The 13,229-nt window shown below is 54.7% G+C and overlaps 4 protein-coding genes across 4 annotated transcripts; 2 read left to right on the top strand and 2 right to left on the bottom strand.

Moving 5' to 3' along the window:
* Positions 1 to 121: 121 nt before the first annotated feature.
* BO72DRAFT_417542 (GDP-Man:Man(1)GlcNAc(2)-PP-dolichol alpha-1,3-mannosyltransferase) lies at positions 122 to 1,907 on the top strand. The gene is made up of 2 exons (XM_040942609.1): positions 122 to 1,122; positions 1,209 to 1,907. The coding sequence occupies exons 1-2, from the start codon at positions 246 to 248 to the stop codon at positions 1,811 to 1,813; spliced, it is 1,482 nt and encodes a 493-aa protein (XP_040795261.1). The 5' UTR covers positions 122 to 245; the 3' UTR covers positions 1,814 to 1,907.
* Positions 1,908 to 2,021: 114 nt separating this feature from the next.
* On the top strand, positions 2,022 to 4,415 carry BO72DRAFT_453859 (uncharacterized protein). The gene is made up of 2 exons (XM_040946081.1): positions 2,022 to 4,045; positions 4,152 to 4,415. The coding sequence occupies exons 1-2, from the start codon at positions 2,057 to 2,059 to the stop codon at positions 4,260 to 4,262; spliced, it is 2,100 nt and encodes a 699-aa protein (XP_040795260.1). The 5' UTR covers positions 2,022 to 2,056; the 3' UTR covers positions 4,263 to 4,415.
* A 56-nt stretch (positions 4,416 to 4,471) lies between these two features.
* On the bottom strand, positions 4,472 to 7,055 carry BO72DRAFT_442425 (MFS general substrate transporter). Its single transcript, XM_040943508.1, has 3 exons — positions 6,473 to 7,055; positions 5,481 to 6,402; positions 4,472 to 5,412 (listed from the first exon to the last, which is right to left on the bottom strand). Exons 1-3 carry the CDS (start codon positions 6,736 to 6,738, stop codon positions 4,747 to 4,749), a joined length of 1,854 nt encoding a protein of 617 aa, XP_040795259.1. The 5' UTR covers positions 6,739 to 7,055; the 3' UTR covers positions 4,472 to 4,746.
* Positions 7,056 to 7,835: 780 nt separating this feature from the next.
* Positions 7,836 to 12,045, bottom strand: BO72DRAFT_473403 (inositol polyphosphate kinase KCS1; the record flags this gene model as incomplete). Its single annotated transcript, XM_040947202.1, has 3 exons — positions 7,836 to 9,774; positions 9,842 to 9,915; positions 9,970 to 12,045. 3 exons carry the CDS (start codon positions 12,043 to 12,045, stop codon positions 7,836 to 7,838), a joined length of 4,089 nt encoding a protein of 1,362 aa, XP_040795258.1.
* Between the last annotated feature and the right edge of the window lie 1,184 nt (positions 12,046 to 13,229).

Below are 13,229 nucleotides of genomic sequence, written 5' to 3'. Positions count from 1 at the left end.
TACTCACTGATTTCATCTGTGATATCACCGGCAACTGTTATCATCACATGACACAAGCTAATCAGCTTATCAACTGGCCCGATAGTGGCCGCGTGTACTCTTCTTCCCCTAACACCAAAGCTATACAAAGATTCTCCCTTCCCATTGCGCATGAAATGGCCGTTCTCTTCTCCGTTCCTTCTTAGCCAGCCAAAATCCTCCCTACTGGTAATTTTCCTTCCTGTAGGGCTCACCACGATTCCACAATGTCTTCCCCAAGCCCCCGCCTCCCTAAAATCACCATCATCCACCCGGACCTCGGCATAGGCGGCGCCGAACGTCTGATCCTCGACGTGGCCCTGGCCCTCCAGAACCGCGGCCACCGCGTCACGGTTTACACCTCCCACCGCGACAAGTCGCACTGCTTCGAGGAGGCCCGCGACGGGACCCTCGACGTGCGCGTCCGCGGCAACACGATTTTTCCCGCGCACCTCGGCGGCCGGTTCCACGTCCTCATGGCCATTGCGCGCCAGGTGCATTTGACCCTGTCGCTACTGGGGGAGGCTCTAGACGACAATCCCGACACGCAGGAAGTCGAGGAGGAGGAGGTCTTCATCGTAGATCAAGTCCCCGCCTGCGTTCCGATCCTGAAGACTTGGGGTGCGACGAGGAGCAGGAGGAGGAGGGGGAGCGGAAGCAGCAGCAGCAGCAGCAGCAGCAAGCAACGCATTCTCTTCTACTGCCATTTTCCGGATCAGTTGCTCGCCTGGAGGGATGAGAGTGGCGGATTGTTGCGGGCGGTGAAGACGCTGTACCGGGCGCCGTTCGATTGGTTCGAGGGGTGGGCGATGGGTGCGGCGGATAAAGTTGTGGCCAATTCGCGGTTCACGAGGGGGGTGATTACGGGGGTCTTCGGGGCGGAGACGCTCGGTGAGTTGAGTGTTGTTTATCCTTGTGTGGACACCACGGTCAACGGGGAGAAGGTTGGGGAGAAGGTGCTAGGAGAGGAAAGGTTGTGGGGTGGGAAGAAGATCTTGCTGAGTGTTAATCGGTTCGAGAGGAAGAAGGATATGGCGCTCGCGATCCGGGCGTATCATGGGCTGGGCGCGGAGAAGAGGCTGGGGACCAGGTTGGTTATTGCTGGTGAGTTCTGGGTTTCCTTTTTTTTTTGAGTCTTACTGTTACTCTGCGAGGGGCGATGGGCTAATGTGGGATGGGATTTGATGTAGGTGGTTACGATAACCGCGTTCAGGAGAATGTGCAGTACCATAAGGAGTTGGATCAGCTGGCGACGAGTCTGGGATTGCAGACTGCCACGGCGAAGACGGTCGTCTCGGCGCTATCCGTCCCGGACTCGATCGACGTGCTCTTCTTGCTCTCAGTGCCCACGGCCTTCCGCGATACCCTCCTGCTGCAGTCCAAGCTGCTCCTCTACACGCCCGTCAACGAGCATTTCGGTATCGTGCCGGTCGAGGCCATGCGCGCGGGGATTCCTGTCCTCGCGTCGAATACTGGTGGCCCCCGCGAGACGATTGTCGAGGGCGAGACCGGCTGGCTTCGCGATGCAAAGAACGACGCCGAGTGGACGGCGGTCATGGATAAGGTGCTCTACGAGATGGACCCGGCGGAGTTGGATCGCATGTCTGCTGTGGCAAAGAAACGGGTTGAGAGCGAATTCTCGCTCACTGCGATGGGCGAGAAATTGGAGCAAGAGATCAACGACATGCTCCGCAAGGAAAGGCCGCCATTCCGTGGGTTCCAGATCCTGGTGTTTCTGGCTATCCTGGGCGTTGTCTTTGCCGTATTGGTTACCGTGCTTCTCAGGTTGATTTGACTTTGACTTTGCTTTGCTAATCTAATACCCTTTTTGCAATGTACAGTATATTAGAATTTGTTTGCTCATTGATTACATGGCGGATGCTTTTTCCCATATACTCCGTACTGTTGATAGATATAGATTCACGTGACTGCGCGCAGCGGACGTGACGTCGCGACACGTGCTGCCGGCCTTGAATCTCTTATCCTCCGCAATCGTCGTTGGCTGTTTCTCGCCCACTCTATCTCAGAACGCGACACAATGCCAGAGGTCATCAGTCTTCTCTCCTCGACGCCTCCTCCCCCTCTTCCTCCAGTAGACCGACACGAACTTTCCTCTGCAAGACGCGCTCACTCCACTCCGCCCGGCGCCGCATCCTTCGCCGACGACGTCGACCTCTCCGCTTTCACATGGGAGGACGATCTCGACCTTGACAACCCAGCCAAGCGTCGACGTCTGAGCCATGAAGCACTTCCTCCTCCTCCGCCTCCGCGATTCCGGCAGCCATCCCTCCCCAAGCCTAGGAACAATCTGTTCCTATTCTCCGACGAAGATGTGATCTTATCATCCGAAGGCCCAGGTCCAGGTCCAGGTCCAGGTCCCGGTCCCGGCCCCGTCCCCAGCCCCACCCTTCCGAAACTCCCAGTCTGGAATGGAGAATCAGATCCGATTATCTTCACGTCATCTGCCCCAGAACCCACTACTCTCGCTGCACAGAGACCTCCTCCCCGTACCACAGATGCTATTGCGATCGACGTCGATGATCACGATGATCACGAGCGATTGCCCACGGCTGGGTCACACAACCACCGAGAGAACATCGAGGACTTCAGCGACCAGATTCAATTCCCCGACATCAACGAACTTCTCGAACGTCCGAGACCTCCACCGATGACCGGCGCATTCTCCAGTCGTACGGCGGCTCTACTCGCCAACCTTGAGCGACCACAAGGCGGCGGTGCTACGGGAAGTACGTCCACCACAACGACAGCAAGCCGCCGGCGCAAGAAAGATCGAGCCGCGGAGGACATCATTGAAGATGACGACAAGATGGATGATCCAGCCGCTACCGCCCGGGGCAAATCCCAGCGCAAAACCACCACCGCCACCCGCACCACCACCACCACCACCACCAGCGCAGAGAAGGACGCCAAAGCCCGGAAACGGGAGGCGGCCAAGGCGCAACGCGAACAGGAGCGACAGCGGGAGAAGGAGCGCAAGCAGAGACTCAAGGACGAGAAAGCCCGGGAGAAACAGCTTGCCGCCGACATCGCGGAGGTCAACAAGCTGAAAGTAACGAAGAAGGAGTCGACGCCGGAGATGCTGATCGACCTCGCCTCGACGTTCGAAGGGACGAGCGTCGGGAACCAGACGACGGAGTTCATGAAGCATCTCGGGGTGGAGCTGTCGTTCTTCGCCAGTGCGATCCCCAACGTTGTGAGATGGCGCCGCAAGGTCAAAGCGACCTACAACGAAGCCCTCGGGTACTGGGAACCCTGTGCGCCGCACGTTCGCGACGAGGACGAGCATGTGCTCTGTCTGGTGCCGGCGCAGGAGTTCGTCGACATGGTCTTGTCGTCGTCGTCGTCGTCTGCTTCGCCAGAAACCGATACAACAACCCTAGAGCAACACATCCAGACGCTGAAATCCGCCTACCCCAACCGCACCCCGATCTACCTGATTGAAGGCCTGACCATCTGGCTGCGCAAGAACAAAAACTCCCGCAACAAAGCCTACGTAGCCGAAGTCCGTCGCCAGTACGACGAGGCTGCAGCAGCAACAGCAGCAGCATCATCCACCGACCCGACCACCACCACCACCACCACAGCAACCACCCGCCGCACCCGCAAGAAACCCCAACAACCCACCAACAAACCCGAAACCACCCCGCCCTTCGACGACGACACGATCGAAGACGCCCTCCTCGACCTCCAAGTCACCCACGCCTGCCTGATCCACCACACGGCCGCGCCCGCCGACTCGGCCGAGTGGATCAAGAACTTCACCGAGCACATCTCGACAGTCCCCTACCGGCGCGAGCGCATGGCCGTCAACGACTCGGCCTTCTGCATGGACGTGGGCCAGGTGAAACCCGGCGAGAACCGCTCCGACACCTTCGTCAAGATGCTGCAGGAGGTCAACCGCATCACCGCCAGTATGGCCTACGGCATCGCCGAGCGGTACCCGAGCGTGCTGGATCTGGTGCGCGGGATGCGTCGCGAGGGGCCCGGGCTGTTGGAGGATGTCAAGGTATGTTTTTTCAGCCCTCTGCTTCCATGGTGTGATGTATGGGGCTGTCCGTGGGAGTGTGAGTCGGAGACCGAGGTTGAGGCTAATGTTCCCGGATGGTTTGCAGAAATCCGCGAATAAGAACGGCGCCCTTACGGATTCGCGCATTGGGCCCGCGGCGAGTCGGCGGTTGTACAAGGTGTTTATGGGGATGGAGCCTTCGTCTACGGATGTTTGAGACGGTGTCCAACTAGCCAGGTAGGGCTCGGTAGGGCTCGGTAGAGGAGGTGCCTAGTTGAGTGGTTTCCCTTTGTGGGGTGGTGTACCCTTTAGACCAGGGTAACCTTAGTATTATTGTCAGATCTCCCTGTCTAGTTGGCGTGGTGTTTACATGGACAATGAATGGTTCTTCAAATGAATTGTTACAAACCAAAAGCGAATAGATGCCATAACTCATGACCTAGAGTGACAAATTAATTCAGATCCTTGGGCAAGAAACCAACAACCCCAGAATTGACACAAGGCTATGTATGCTCAGTATGCATGTGGCTGGACACAAGAGTTCCAAATATGACAACACAAAAGTCAAACAAAGAGAAAATCCCGATCTATATACCAAATATACCAAAGAGGTCAATATACCACAAAGATCAGCGCTTTCCAGAACCAAACAAAACGCAAGCCAGATGGTAAGGTAGACGGCAATATTCCGTCCCTCAAAGTCAAACTACAACCCCCCGTCTCCGCCAATGCCGCCAGGCCACCAACCAGGCTCCGATGGCCACCCAGACGCTCACGGTGCATCCCACCGCCCAGAGCCCGTAGCACGACCAGCCGTGACACTGACCGTCCGCCGTGCCGCTCCCGCCGTCCGTGGCGTCCTGGTAGCCGCGCGAGTAGATCAGGCCCCAGGCCGCGGCGCCGGCGGCGGGGACCATCGCGACGATGCCCCAGTTCGTGCCGAAGTTCTCCACGCCCCAGACCACGGAGATGATGATGGGCACGAGGGAGAAGGCGCTACCGTAGCCGAGGCCGACCAGGGCGGTCGTAATGTGGGTGAGGGCCGGATAGTCGAGGGGCAGTGGGGAGGCGAGGAGGAGGTAGCCCAGAGAGAGGAGGAACGCGGAGGGGAGAAGGAACGCAAGGCGGGTGAAGGTGACTCGGTTGCGGGGGTCCATTGGGGACGCCGGCCGATTGATGTCCGGGTTGCCTCCGGGCAACAGGTGACGGGCGTGCGGGGCGAAGAAGTCGGAGAGTGAGCCGGTGAGCAGTCGGGCGATCGTCGAGGTCAAGGCGACGGTGGTGACGTGCGTGGAGGGGAGGCCCGCGGGGGACGGGGCATTGGGGAGGGTGGAGATGGGGGTTAGGGTTTGTACAATTGTGCCCAGCTGGAAAGACGTGAGTATGTATTGCATGCCAGATTAGGTTTGTTTCGTGCGGCAAGGAAAGTGCATACGTTGTTGATGTAGGCCTCGCCAGGTCCAGTAACCAAGAAGAAGCCCACTGCAAGCCACCACATGGACCGGTCTGCAAGAAAAACCTTGGTCTCGTAGTTCAAAAGCCAATTCTTCTTCCTGCGTTCCTCCTCTTCCCTCTGCTTGTCCAGTCTTGCTGCTTCCAGCTCCTCTTCCGACCGTACAAGTGTGCGTTCCTCGTCCGAGTCGCCCACATCGTCTGCCTGTGAGAATGTCCCGTACGCCGATCGGACCTCATCTCTTGATCGGAAGAACTCACTTTCTTCGAGGAGCCCGCTCCTCTCGAGTTCCTCCACCGCGTCATCGATGAATTTCTCCTCATCTTCCTCTACGATCTTCAGGGCGAACGTACCGACGACGCCGATGCAAAGCAACAGGAGAGCGAGGAAGACAAAATACCTGTACACATCGACATCGCCACGGCTGCCATCCTCGTTGCGTTCATAGAGCAAGTATGTTCCCACTTGACTCTGCCACATGCCACTAAGCCCAAACCCGGCAATCGGAACGGCCAGCATGATCCCCTTGTGCTTGCCGCGGCCGAAATTCTTCGCGCATGTCGTCACGGCAGCCAGATACATGCAGCTGGTGGCGGTGCCAATGGCGATGAAAGCCACAATCATCACCCAGAAGGGCCAGCCTTGGCCACCGGCATCGGGCGGCGGTCCGCTCCGGTAGGCAAAGGCAGCCAGCAGGTAGCCGGCCCCGAACACGATTCCGGAGAGCAAAGCCAGAGGAGACGGAGAGTATCGGTCGCAGAGGTACCCAAACAGGGGAACAGGGAGGTACATCGAGACCTCCGCGGCGATCGAGACCGCGTTGACCCGAAGCTGGGTGTAATGAAGGCGGGTCAGCAGAAGGGGACCATAGAGAGAAAAAGCCGTGATGCTTCCAGCTCCCAGACTGATAGTGATTGATAGCTTATTAGCCAGAGCTCCGCAGACGGTCGCGTTACACAACGATTAGACCTTACCAGGTAATCACTCCCCAGACGAAGCTGCCAATACGGACGACTTCCCTGGCCATCTTCTTGCGATCGCGTTCGAGGATCTCTTCGACCACATCGTTCAGCAGCCCGTCCTCGTCGTTGGCCGCGGCGAGTCTTGATACTGGTCGTGACCGGATAGCTCCGTGCTCCTCCACGTCACCGCCGGCATCGAACCCATCCAACAGAGGACGGTGAGAGTCGAAGTCTCGCTTGTCGATGGTCGAGACGGTTTGTCCATTGGATCCTGTCATGCTGCGTGTCGTGCTTCAACTTCTTTAGAAAGTCTAGGACTCAAAAGGGAGAATGACAGGTTTGAAGCAGCAAGCCAGACACAAAGGCGTGGCTGCGAATGTGACTCCTCAGGTGGAGGCGGACTATGGTCATCCGAGGAAAGGACCGAGAGTGGTTTAGCAAGAGATCGTCGAAGAGCCTCTGGACAGCTGAGGGTAACAAATGACCAGGGATTGCTACTGTACCAGAGTTAGAGGATGTAAATCAATGCAGGCTTAAACTCTCATGGATTTAAGATGGAATTACCGAAACAGGAGCTAAGCTGTCGGGGAGAGAGTGTGGAGTGTTGAGAGTCGAAGGAAGGGGAAGCCAAACCGAGGAATGATGCGCGATTAGATAAGGTCCGCGCCGCCTTATCGCCAGAGCACGTGATTGCATTATTCATCAATCCAATCTCCCCCTTGCACAACCACCCACCTTGCCTCGCCTAGCCAGCCTATAGTCAAGCCTTAGGAAGTTGAAGTCCTAACGTAGAGTGTGAATTATGAGTTCTTGTCTAGCTACTGCGCCCATATGTATGTACACAAGTACCACAAGTCTCGAATATTACCCTGTCAAACTGATTTAAACAGAAAAAAAGAAAACGAGTAAGAACAAAGCCACAATTAGAAACCCCAGAGCTGTGCACCTACTCCCAGGAGGTATAGAGCAGTAAAACATGTCCAAGAAAGGAGCAACCGGAAATGACCATCAGAAAACACAGACAAGGTAACGGGTCTGAAAAACAATTTCAAACATGCCATGTGAATATGGCTGCAATACAGTAACCTTCCCCTACCATGCTCCAGGCATGAATAGACGAAGATTTGGATTAGGTAGCATAGTGCCGTTATAATTCGTCAATATCGTTTCGCTTGCGACAGGATGACAGGTCATAGCCGTCAATTACTGACAGCAAGTCCGCTGTCACGAAACCAATCCCCGCATTGCTTGCTCGGGCAGAACATCGAGTAAGGTGTGGAAATGGTGGGACGTTGAGTCGAGGCGGCTACTAGGCAGATGATCAAAGGAAAGGGTTGTCGCTCGCGGGAATCATTCCAAACACGAGGATCAACCACTAAAAGCTGACCTCGCCGGGATCACTCTCCATGACGTTTTCATCCCAAAACCGCTCCGATGATTCGTCTTGGTCCGAGTGTCGAGATCCGAGAGCAATAGCCTCACCCTCGCCTCTTTCTATGTAGTCATCGTGGCTGACTTCTTTCAAGATCCGTTGAAAGTACATTCGTAGAGTCCGAAGACCGCGTAAGTAACCACGATCAATATCGTCGGGATGCTGGGGCGGACAAGGAGCGTCGGGAGAAATCTCGTCCTCGCCTGTGACACAGTTTGCGAAGTCCACGATTTTCAGCTGCACATCTAGATAGCCATCATCAGAGCTCCGACGTTGCAAGTTATCTCGCATGGTGCCGGACCCTGACCGACCATTGACTTGGGTAGCTCCATCTGTCGGGTTTGGGTCACCATCGTAGAGGATCAGAAGGCTGCTGGCATACAGGCGATAACGCTTGAGCCTTCTGATCATATTCTCCAGTCGTGCCAATTTCTCAAGGATGACAGGAATCTTCTTTGTCACGCTTCGCTGACTAGCACCATCGTAAAGAAATCGGGTAAGAGCATCCTGGAATTCACGCCCAGCCTTTAGATCGCGACCAAAGTATTTGTCCTCGAATGAGTACTCTTGTTTCTTCACATTCCACGTTTGCATACCACACAAACGGACACCTAGCTGCTGGGAAGTTGTTGACTGGCACTTGCGTCGTTGAGATTTACGCTTTTTCTCATCAGCCTCAATGCCGTACTGACGCGTTCCCATCTTTAGATCGAGGACGCAAGGCTTGTTCATGCCGGCTGTCAAATCCTCCAGCAACAGGAAAAATTGAACCCTGTCATCCTTCCGTGTCTGCGCTTCTTTGGGATTGGAGGGGAGCAGTACGTGATCATCATGCCTAGAGCCCTCTTCCGAAGGTTCAATCAAGGTCTGGTCGGCAGGCTTGGCGGCAACAGCAGTCTTGAGGTTGGGGAGAGGCGGTCCGAATTGGTTAGTCATTCGACGTCCTGATGGCGATTTGACGGATACATCGCCCTCCATTGGGAAGACACCGTCTTCCTTGTCGCCTCCGTACCCATCGTCGTCATAAAACAGCAGCTCGCCTCCACCTTGTCCAGAGCCTAAGCTGCCCCGTCTCTGCAATCCGCTCCCTGAACGGCGGCGCCTCATGGGCCGACTTCGCGAAAGTGAACTAGCACGGGGGGGGGACTCTTCAGTTCTGACCTTCTCAAGTCGACTGTGGCCTGCATCCAAGGCCGTAGATGCCGATGAAGACAGCCCCGGCCCGTCATTTGTCTGCTTTGCAATGTCGATGCCAGCAGCGAGCGTCGGCGCGTCTTCAACAGAAGCAGTACGACGACTCAAAGTTCGGTCTTCAGAGAGATTAACTCTACGGCGAATGCCGTCTGATGATGTCCTTGGCAGGTTCAGATGACCACGTGCGTGGCGTCGGTGATGGTGCACAGCAGGGGGACTGAAGACTTCACGGAGTACTTGCTCTTGCAACTGTCTGTTGACAGTGGTCGCGCCCCACTGCTTCTTTTTAAGCACCTGGGGAGATAGTGGACCATCAGCCAAGCATTCATGTCCGTTTTGTCGGCTTGACATGGATTCAATTCCGGTCGAGAAGCGTCGCTGCGTCATCGACCCATCGGCAGTCCTTGGACGCTGACAATGAGAGAATAGATCTGCTGGAATAATATGTCTGTTGTTTTCCAGTATCACTTGCGGTATGATGCCAGTGACCTGCTTCTGACTGAAGATACGTGGCTGATTGGTGTCCTTAGAGGGGCATGAGCTATTTGCAGCCGTTGAGTCTTTGTTGTCAGCAGGGTTAGAATTGCTCGCAGTATGGTTGGTGTCTCTGTGTTCTCCGTTGGTTTTAGTCGTATCCTTGGGTCGCTTTGGTGTCTTTGAGAAAGTGACATTGAGAACGCCAATGTATCTAGCGACAATGTAAGTAGAAGGTCGTAATGATTTGTGGAATTGAACAGATGGCATTTTATACGTGCCTTGGCAGAAACATCAGCATTTCGGGGTGTCGGCGCTCAATGCGCTCGTAGAATTCATTCTCCCTGTTGTTGAGCTGTTTGCATACAGCCCGTCTAGAAAATCGAAATACGGTCGTATGGCCACCCACTTGATGACGATAGGGTTTGAGCTCCACTGCGCCGAGAGGTGCGGCGTTACTATGCTTGCGCCGCGCACGAGGAAACCTCGGGCCCTGGGTTGGGGTGGCAGTGGGCGTGACATCAGCTTCGTCTGTCAAGCTCGATTCCTCGTCCCGAACAGACATCCCACTATCATCAGCGGATGCAAACTCAGATTCGCATGTCGAATAATAATCAGTGGTGCGCTCGGGAATGGAAGCATGAGGCTCTTCATTAAGTTCTTCTATTGGAGCACTCTGCATGCCCTGTAGGTCGCCGTGGAGGATTCTACTATCATTTTTAGAGCGAAGAGATATGTCCACATGATTACCTTCCAGGTCATCAGAAACCTGTCTCTTTGGCATCCGAACGTGGCCATTCTGCGCAGTCGAGATATCGATTGGAGCCCCACCATGTTCAGTGTCCGCATACGGCGGGATGGAATCGACCTCTTCTGCTATCGTGACACGCTCATGAGGGAAATAGACGGCAGAGGATATTTGTTCATCCTCTTCCTCTTCCAAAGGACGACGCTGTTCCCGGTCCGAGTCAGATCCGGACAGGTGAGAACCCAGAATGCCTTGGCTTGCATGGTCTTTGGAGAAATAGTCTCGCCCCCTCTCAGCGAATTGGGTAGGGATACTCCGTGAAAAGGAAGTGCCACGGGCTCCGCCGGGTGTGAGGTGAAAGTTGCGGATCTCCTCTAGAAGGCTTCGGGGTAGAGCCCGAGGCTTTGATTTCTTGAAGTTGTCCCCGTGCCTCATCTGACTTATATCACTTTCTATACTTGGCAAGATCAGTGGAGCATCAGCGAGCGATAGTTGCGACAAACTCTTGGTGTTTCTGAGTTCCCCTTCGTCAGACGGGAATGAAGCCTCCAGTGGGGAGTCACAATGCTCCAGGGCAAAGCGAGGCTCCGAATGAGTGACCCGATGGTGTGGATCATTCGGCTCTGTGGAATCATCGTGTCTGCCGGCGCGTTCCTCTCTTCTTTTACGATCAGGAGAGGTAGTGTTTTCCTTGAACAAGCCTAAGTAGTGACTCGACTTACGGCTGCGCACATGGGAGGCGGGTTCCGCATTTGCCAGGTTGGCTTCGATTGATTGCTCGACTCTGCCACGCCGGCTACGACTCGAACTTCGTTCCGGTCTGTTCTCACGTGTGCCCTCATGTGGTTGCGACATCGACCAGGCATGGTGGGCTGTGTCGACACTGGTTACAGGAGAGTGCACGCCAGGCGAAGAGACAGAGGAGTGTAAGGGTGGCAATGGCGGCAATGGCGGCAATGGCGCATCATGAAGGGAGGCTGACAAAAGACTGCGATGGGCTAGATGATCCGCCAACGCAGCCGGCTTGTTAGCAGCACCATCAGAAGAAACTTTTCTAAGGGGTTGCAAGCTCTCCCATGCAGAAAATGGGGCACTCCGATGTGCCAACCCCGATTGCTCGTCCACAATGGTGTCCGAGTCTACCGGGAGCAGAGGGGTAGAATGCGGGACCCCCGGCGGAAGCAAAGAAGGAGTGTCTAGCGGATGCTTCCTGCGGACGTCAACTTCCATGTGGGAGGTGCCGACGCGATTAGAGCGGGGAATGACCTTGTGAGGAGAATCCGAAGAAGCAAAAGCAGACACATCCTCAAGCAGAGGAGTCAGACTTGCAGGTGGTTCATGATTTGTATCTTCTGAAGGCGATAATCGCGGGGTGGTGCTAGGGTCGGTCTCGGAAGGCAGATAATGAGTTGCGAAGATGCTATCTCTCTCAGACAACTGTGGGCTATGAGAGCGGTCGGGACGGGACAGCCTTTCCACGGGGGCTGCAGTGGGCCGTTTTAGAGGAAAGGTAGAGGCGGGCTTAGCCCATTGATGAGCCGTGGGAGATTCTGCGCGGGATGGAGAAGGAGCTTGCTGGGCATCTTGATGTATGAGCTGGCTCCGAGTATCGTTGTGGCGCCGCTGCTGGTCGCGCGGGAGGTCGGGCCCTTCAGAGCAATCATATTGGGCAGATGCATCAGGTGTCACCAGGGGTCCTGACCAGGTATTGTCTGTCGCGGATGGAGGTCTTGACATGGGGGGGACATTGGTCGGGATGCACAATGAGGACAGGGTGGGAAAGGAGCCGAGAAGGAGAAGAAACGCTGTTGGGGTTGGAAGAATATGGTTGGGTGTTTCACTCGGGGGGAGGCGGGAGAAAGGGAGCTGGCGTCACTGGGGGTTTAGCAACTGGAGACGATCGAGAAGATCAAGAAAACATTAGCCACGTTCTGGGGCATAGACACCTTACAGGCTGGAGAGAAAGACTTTGAGTGGGGATGGTCTGTTTTTTTTTCCCCCTTTTCTTTTCTTTTCTTTTCTTTTTTTTTTTTTTGGTTGTTTTTGGTCAGGGTCCGGGAAACTCACTGACAGGCACGAATGAGGCGTTATCGTGGCTTGGAAAAGAAGTAGTACTGGGTAATAAGGTCGAGGGGGTGGGAAGGAAGAGAGAGAGGGAGAGAGAGAGAGTCGGAATGACGGAGGCGAACTATTCTAGACTAGCTAGTTGGGGACGAGGAGGAAGTACCTAAGAAGTCGGTAATCTTCTAGGGCAGTAAGGCGCAGTAGCCGGAGGAGAAGAAGCAGGAAAAGTGAGGAGAAGGAAGCAGGCAGTAAGCCGCAGGAGTACAGAGGTAGCTGCAGCAGTAGACAGAAAGCCAGTCAAGTAGGTTCAGGCAGCCAGATAGGTTGAAGAAAGATACTCCGTCTCAAAATAGTAAAGCAGGGAAAGGTCCAATTCAAGGTTAGGTAGGTAGTAGTAGTAAGTAGTAGTTAATCCGGAGTAGTAAGTACTGTGGAGTGAGTAGGTAGTTGGTAAGTTCAAGGTTAGTAGTAGTAGTGAAGAAGGAAAGGAAAGGAACCAAATGAAGAGAAGCGTTTGGCTGAACCAACAAAACGATAAATGACGCGGATCTTCGTCACCGCCTTTGTGGATCCTCAGCTAAATGTCTTTTCAAGTTATGACTGGTCACTGTTCCCTCAGGAAAATGATAAGCAACAATGGTGGAAATGGAAAAGGAGTCCAGAGCAAAAATGGGAATTCAATTCAGAAACTTTAACAAAAAAAATATGTGAGTTGAAACAAGACCAGATGGTGTCCGGAGTACGGAGTAAGAAGAAACAACGCTAAATGAAGGTTGTTCCTTAAGGATGCTTGCTCTTATTTCTTCTACTACTCCGTACAGCCACCACTTTTAAATGTTTTTAAAATATCCTCCTGC

Source organism: Aspergillus fijiensis (assembly GCF_003184825.1).
Source record: "Aspergillus fijiensis CBS 313.89 unplaced genomic scaffold BO72scaffold_108, whole genome shotgun sequence".
In the NCBI taxonomy this organism is placed as follows: domain Eukaryota; kingdom Fungi; phylum Ascomycota; class Eurotiomycetes; order Eurotiales; family Aspergillaceae; genus Aspergillus; species Aspergillus fijiensis.
Note: the sequence above shows the minus strand (reverse complement) of the source record. Positions and strands in the feature narration are given on the sequence as shown.

Excerpts from the sequence above, each read along its gene's own strand:
- BO72DRAFT_442425 (XM_040943508.1), bottom strand. The coding sequence starts at position 6,738 with ATGACAGGATCCAATGGACAAACCGTCTCGACCATCGACAAGCGAGAC. Across the intron at positions 6,403-6,472 it reads GTCTGGGGAGTGATTACCTG|TCTGGGAGCTGGAAGCATCA; the intron begins GTAAGGTCTAAT and ends AATCACTATCAG. Across the intron at positions 5,413-5,480 it reads GCGAGGCCTACATCAACAAC|CTGGGCACAATTGTACAAAC; the intron begins GTATGCACTTTC and ends ACGTCTTTCCAG.
- BO72DRAFT_453859 (XM_040946081.1), top strand. The coding sequence starts at position 2,057 with ATGCCAGAGGTCATCAGTCTTCTCTCCTCGACGCCTCCTCCCCCTCTT. Across the intron at positions 4,046-4,151 it reads GGCTGTTGGAGGATGTCAAG|AAATCCGCGAATAAGAACGG; the intron begins GTATGTTTTTTC and ends GATGGTTTGCAG.
- BO72DRAFT_417542 (XM_040942609.1), top strand. The coding sequence starts at position 246 with ATGTCTTCCCCAAGCCCCCGCCTCCCTAAAATCACCATCATCCACCCG. Across the intron at positions 1,123-1,208 it reads GACCAGGTTGGTTATTGCTG|GTGGTTACGATAACCGCGTT; the intron begins GTGAGTTCTGGG and ends GATTTGATGTAG.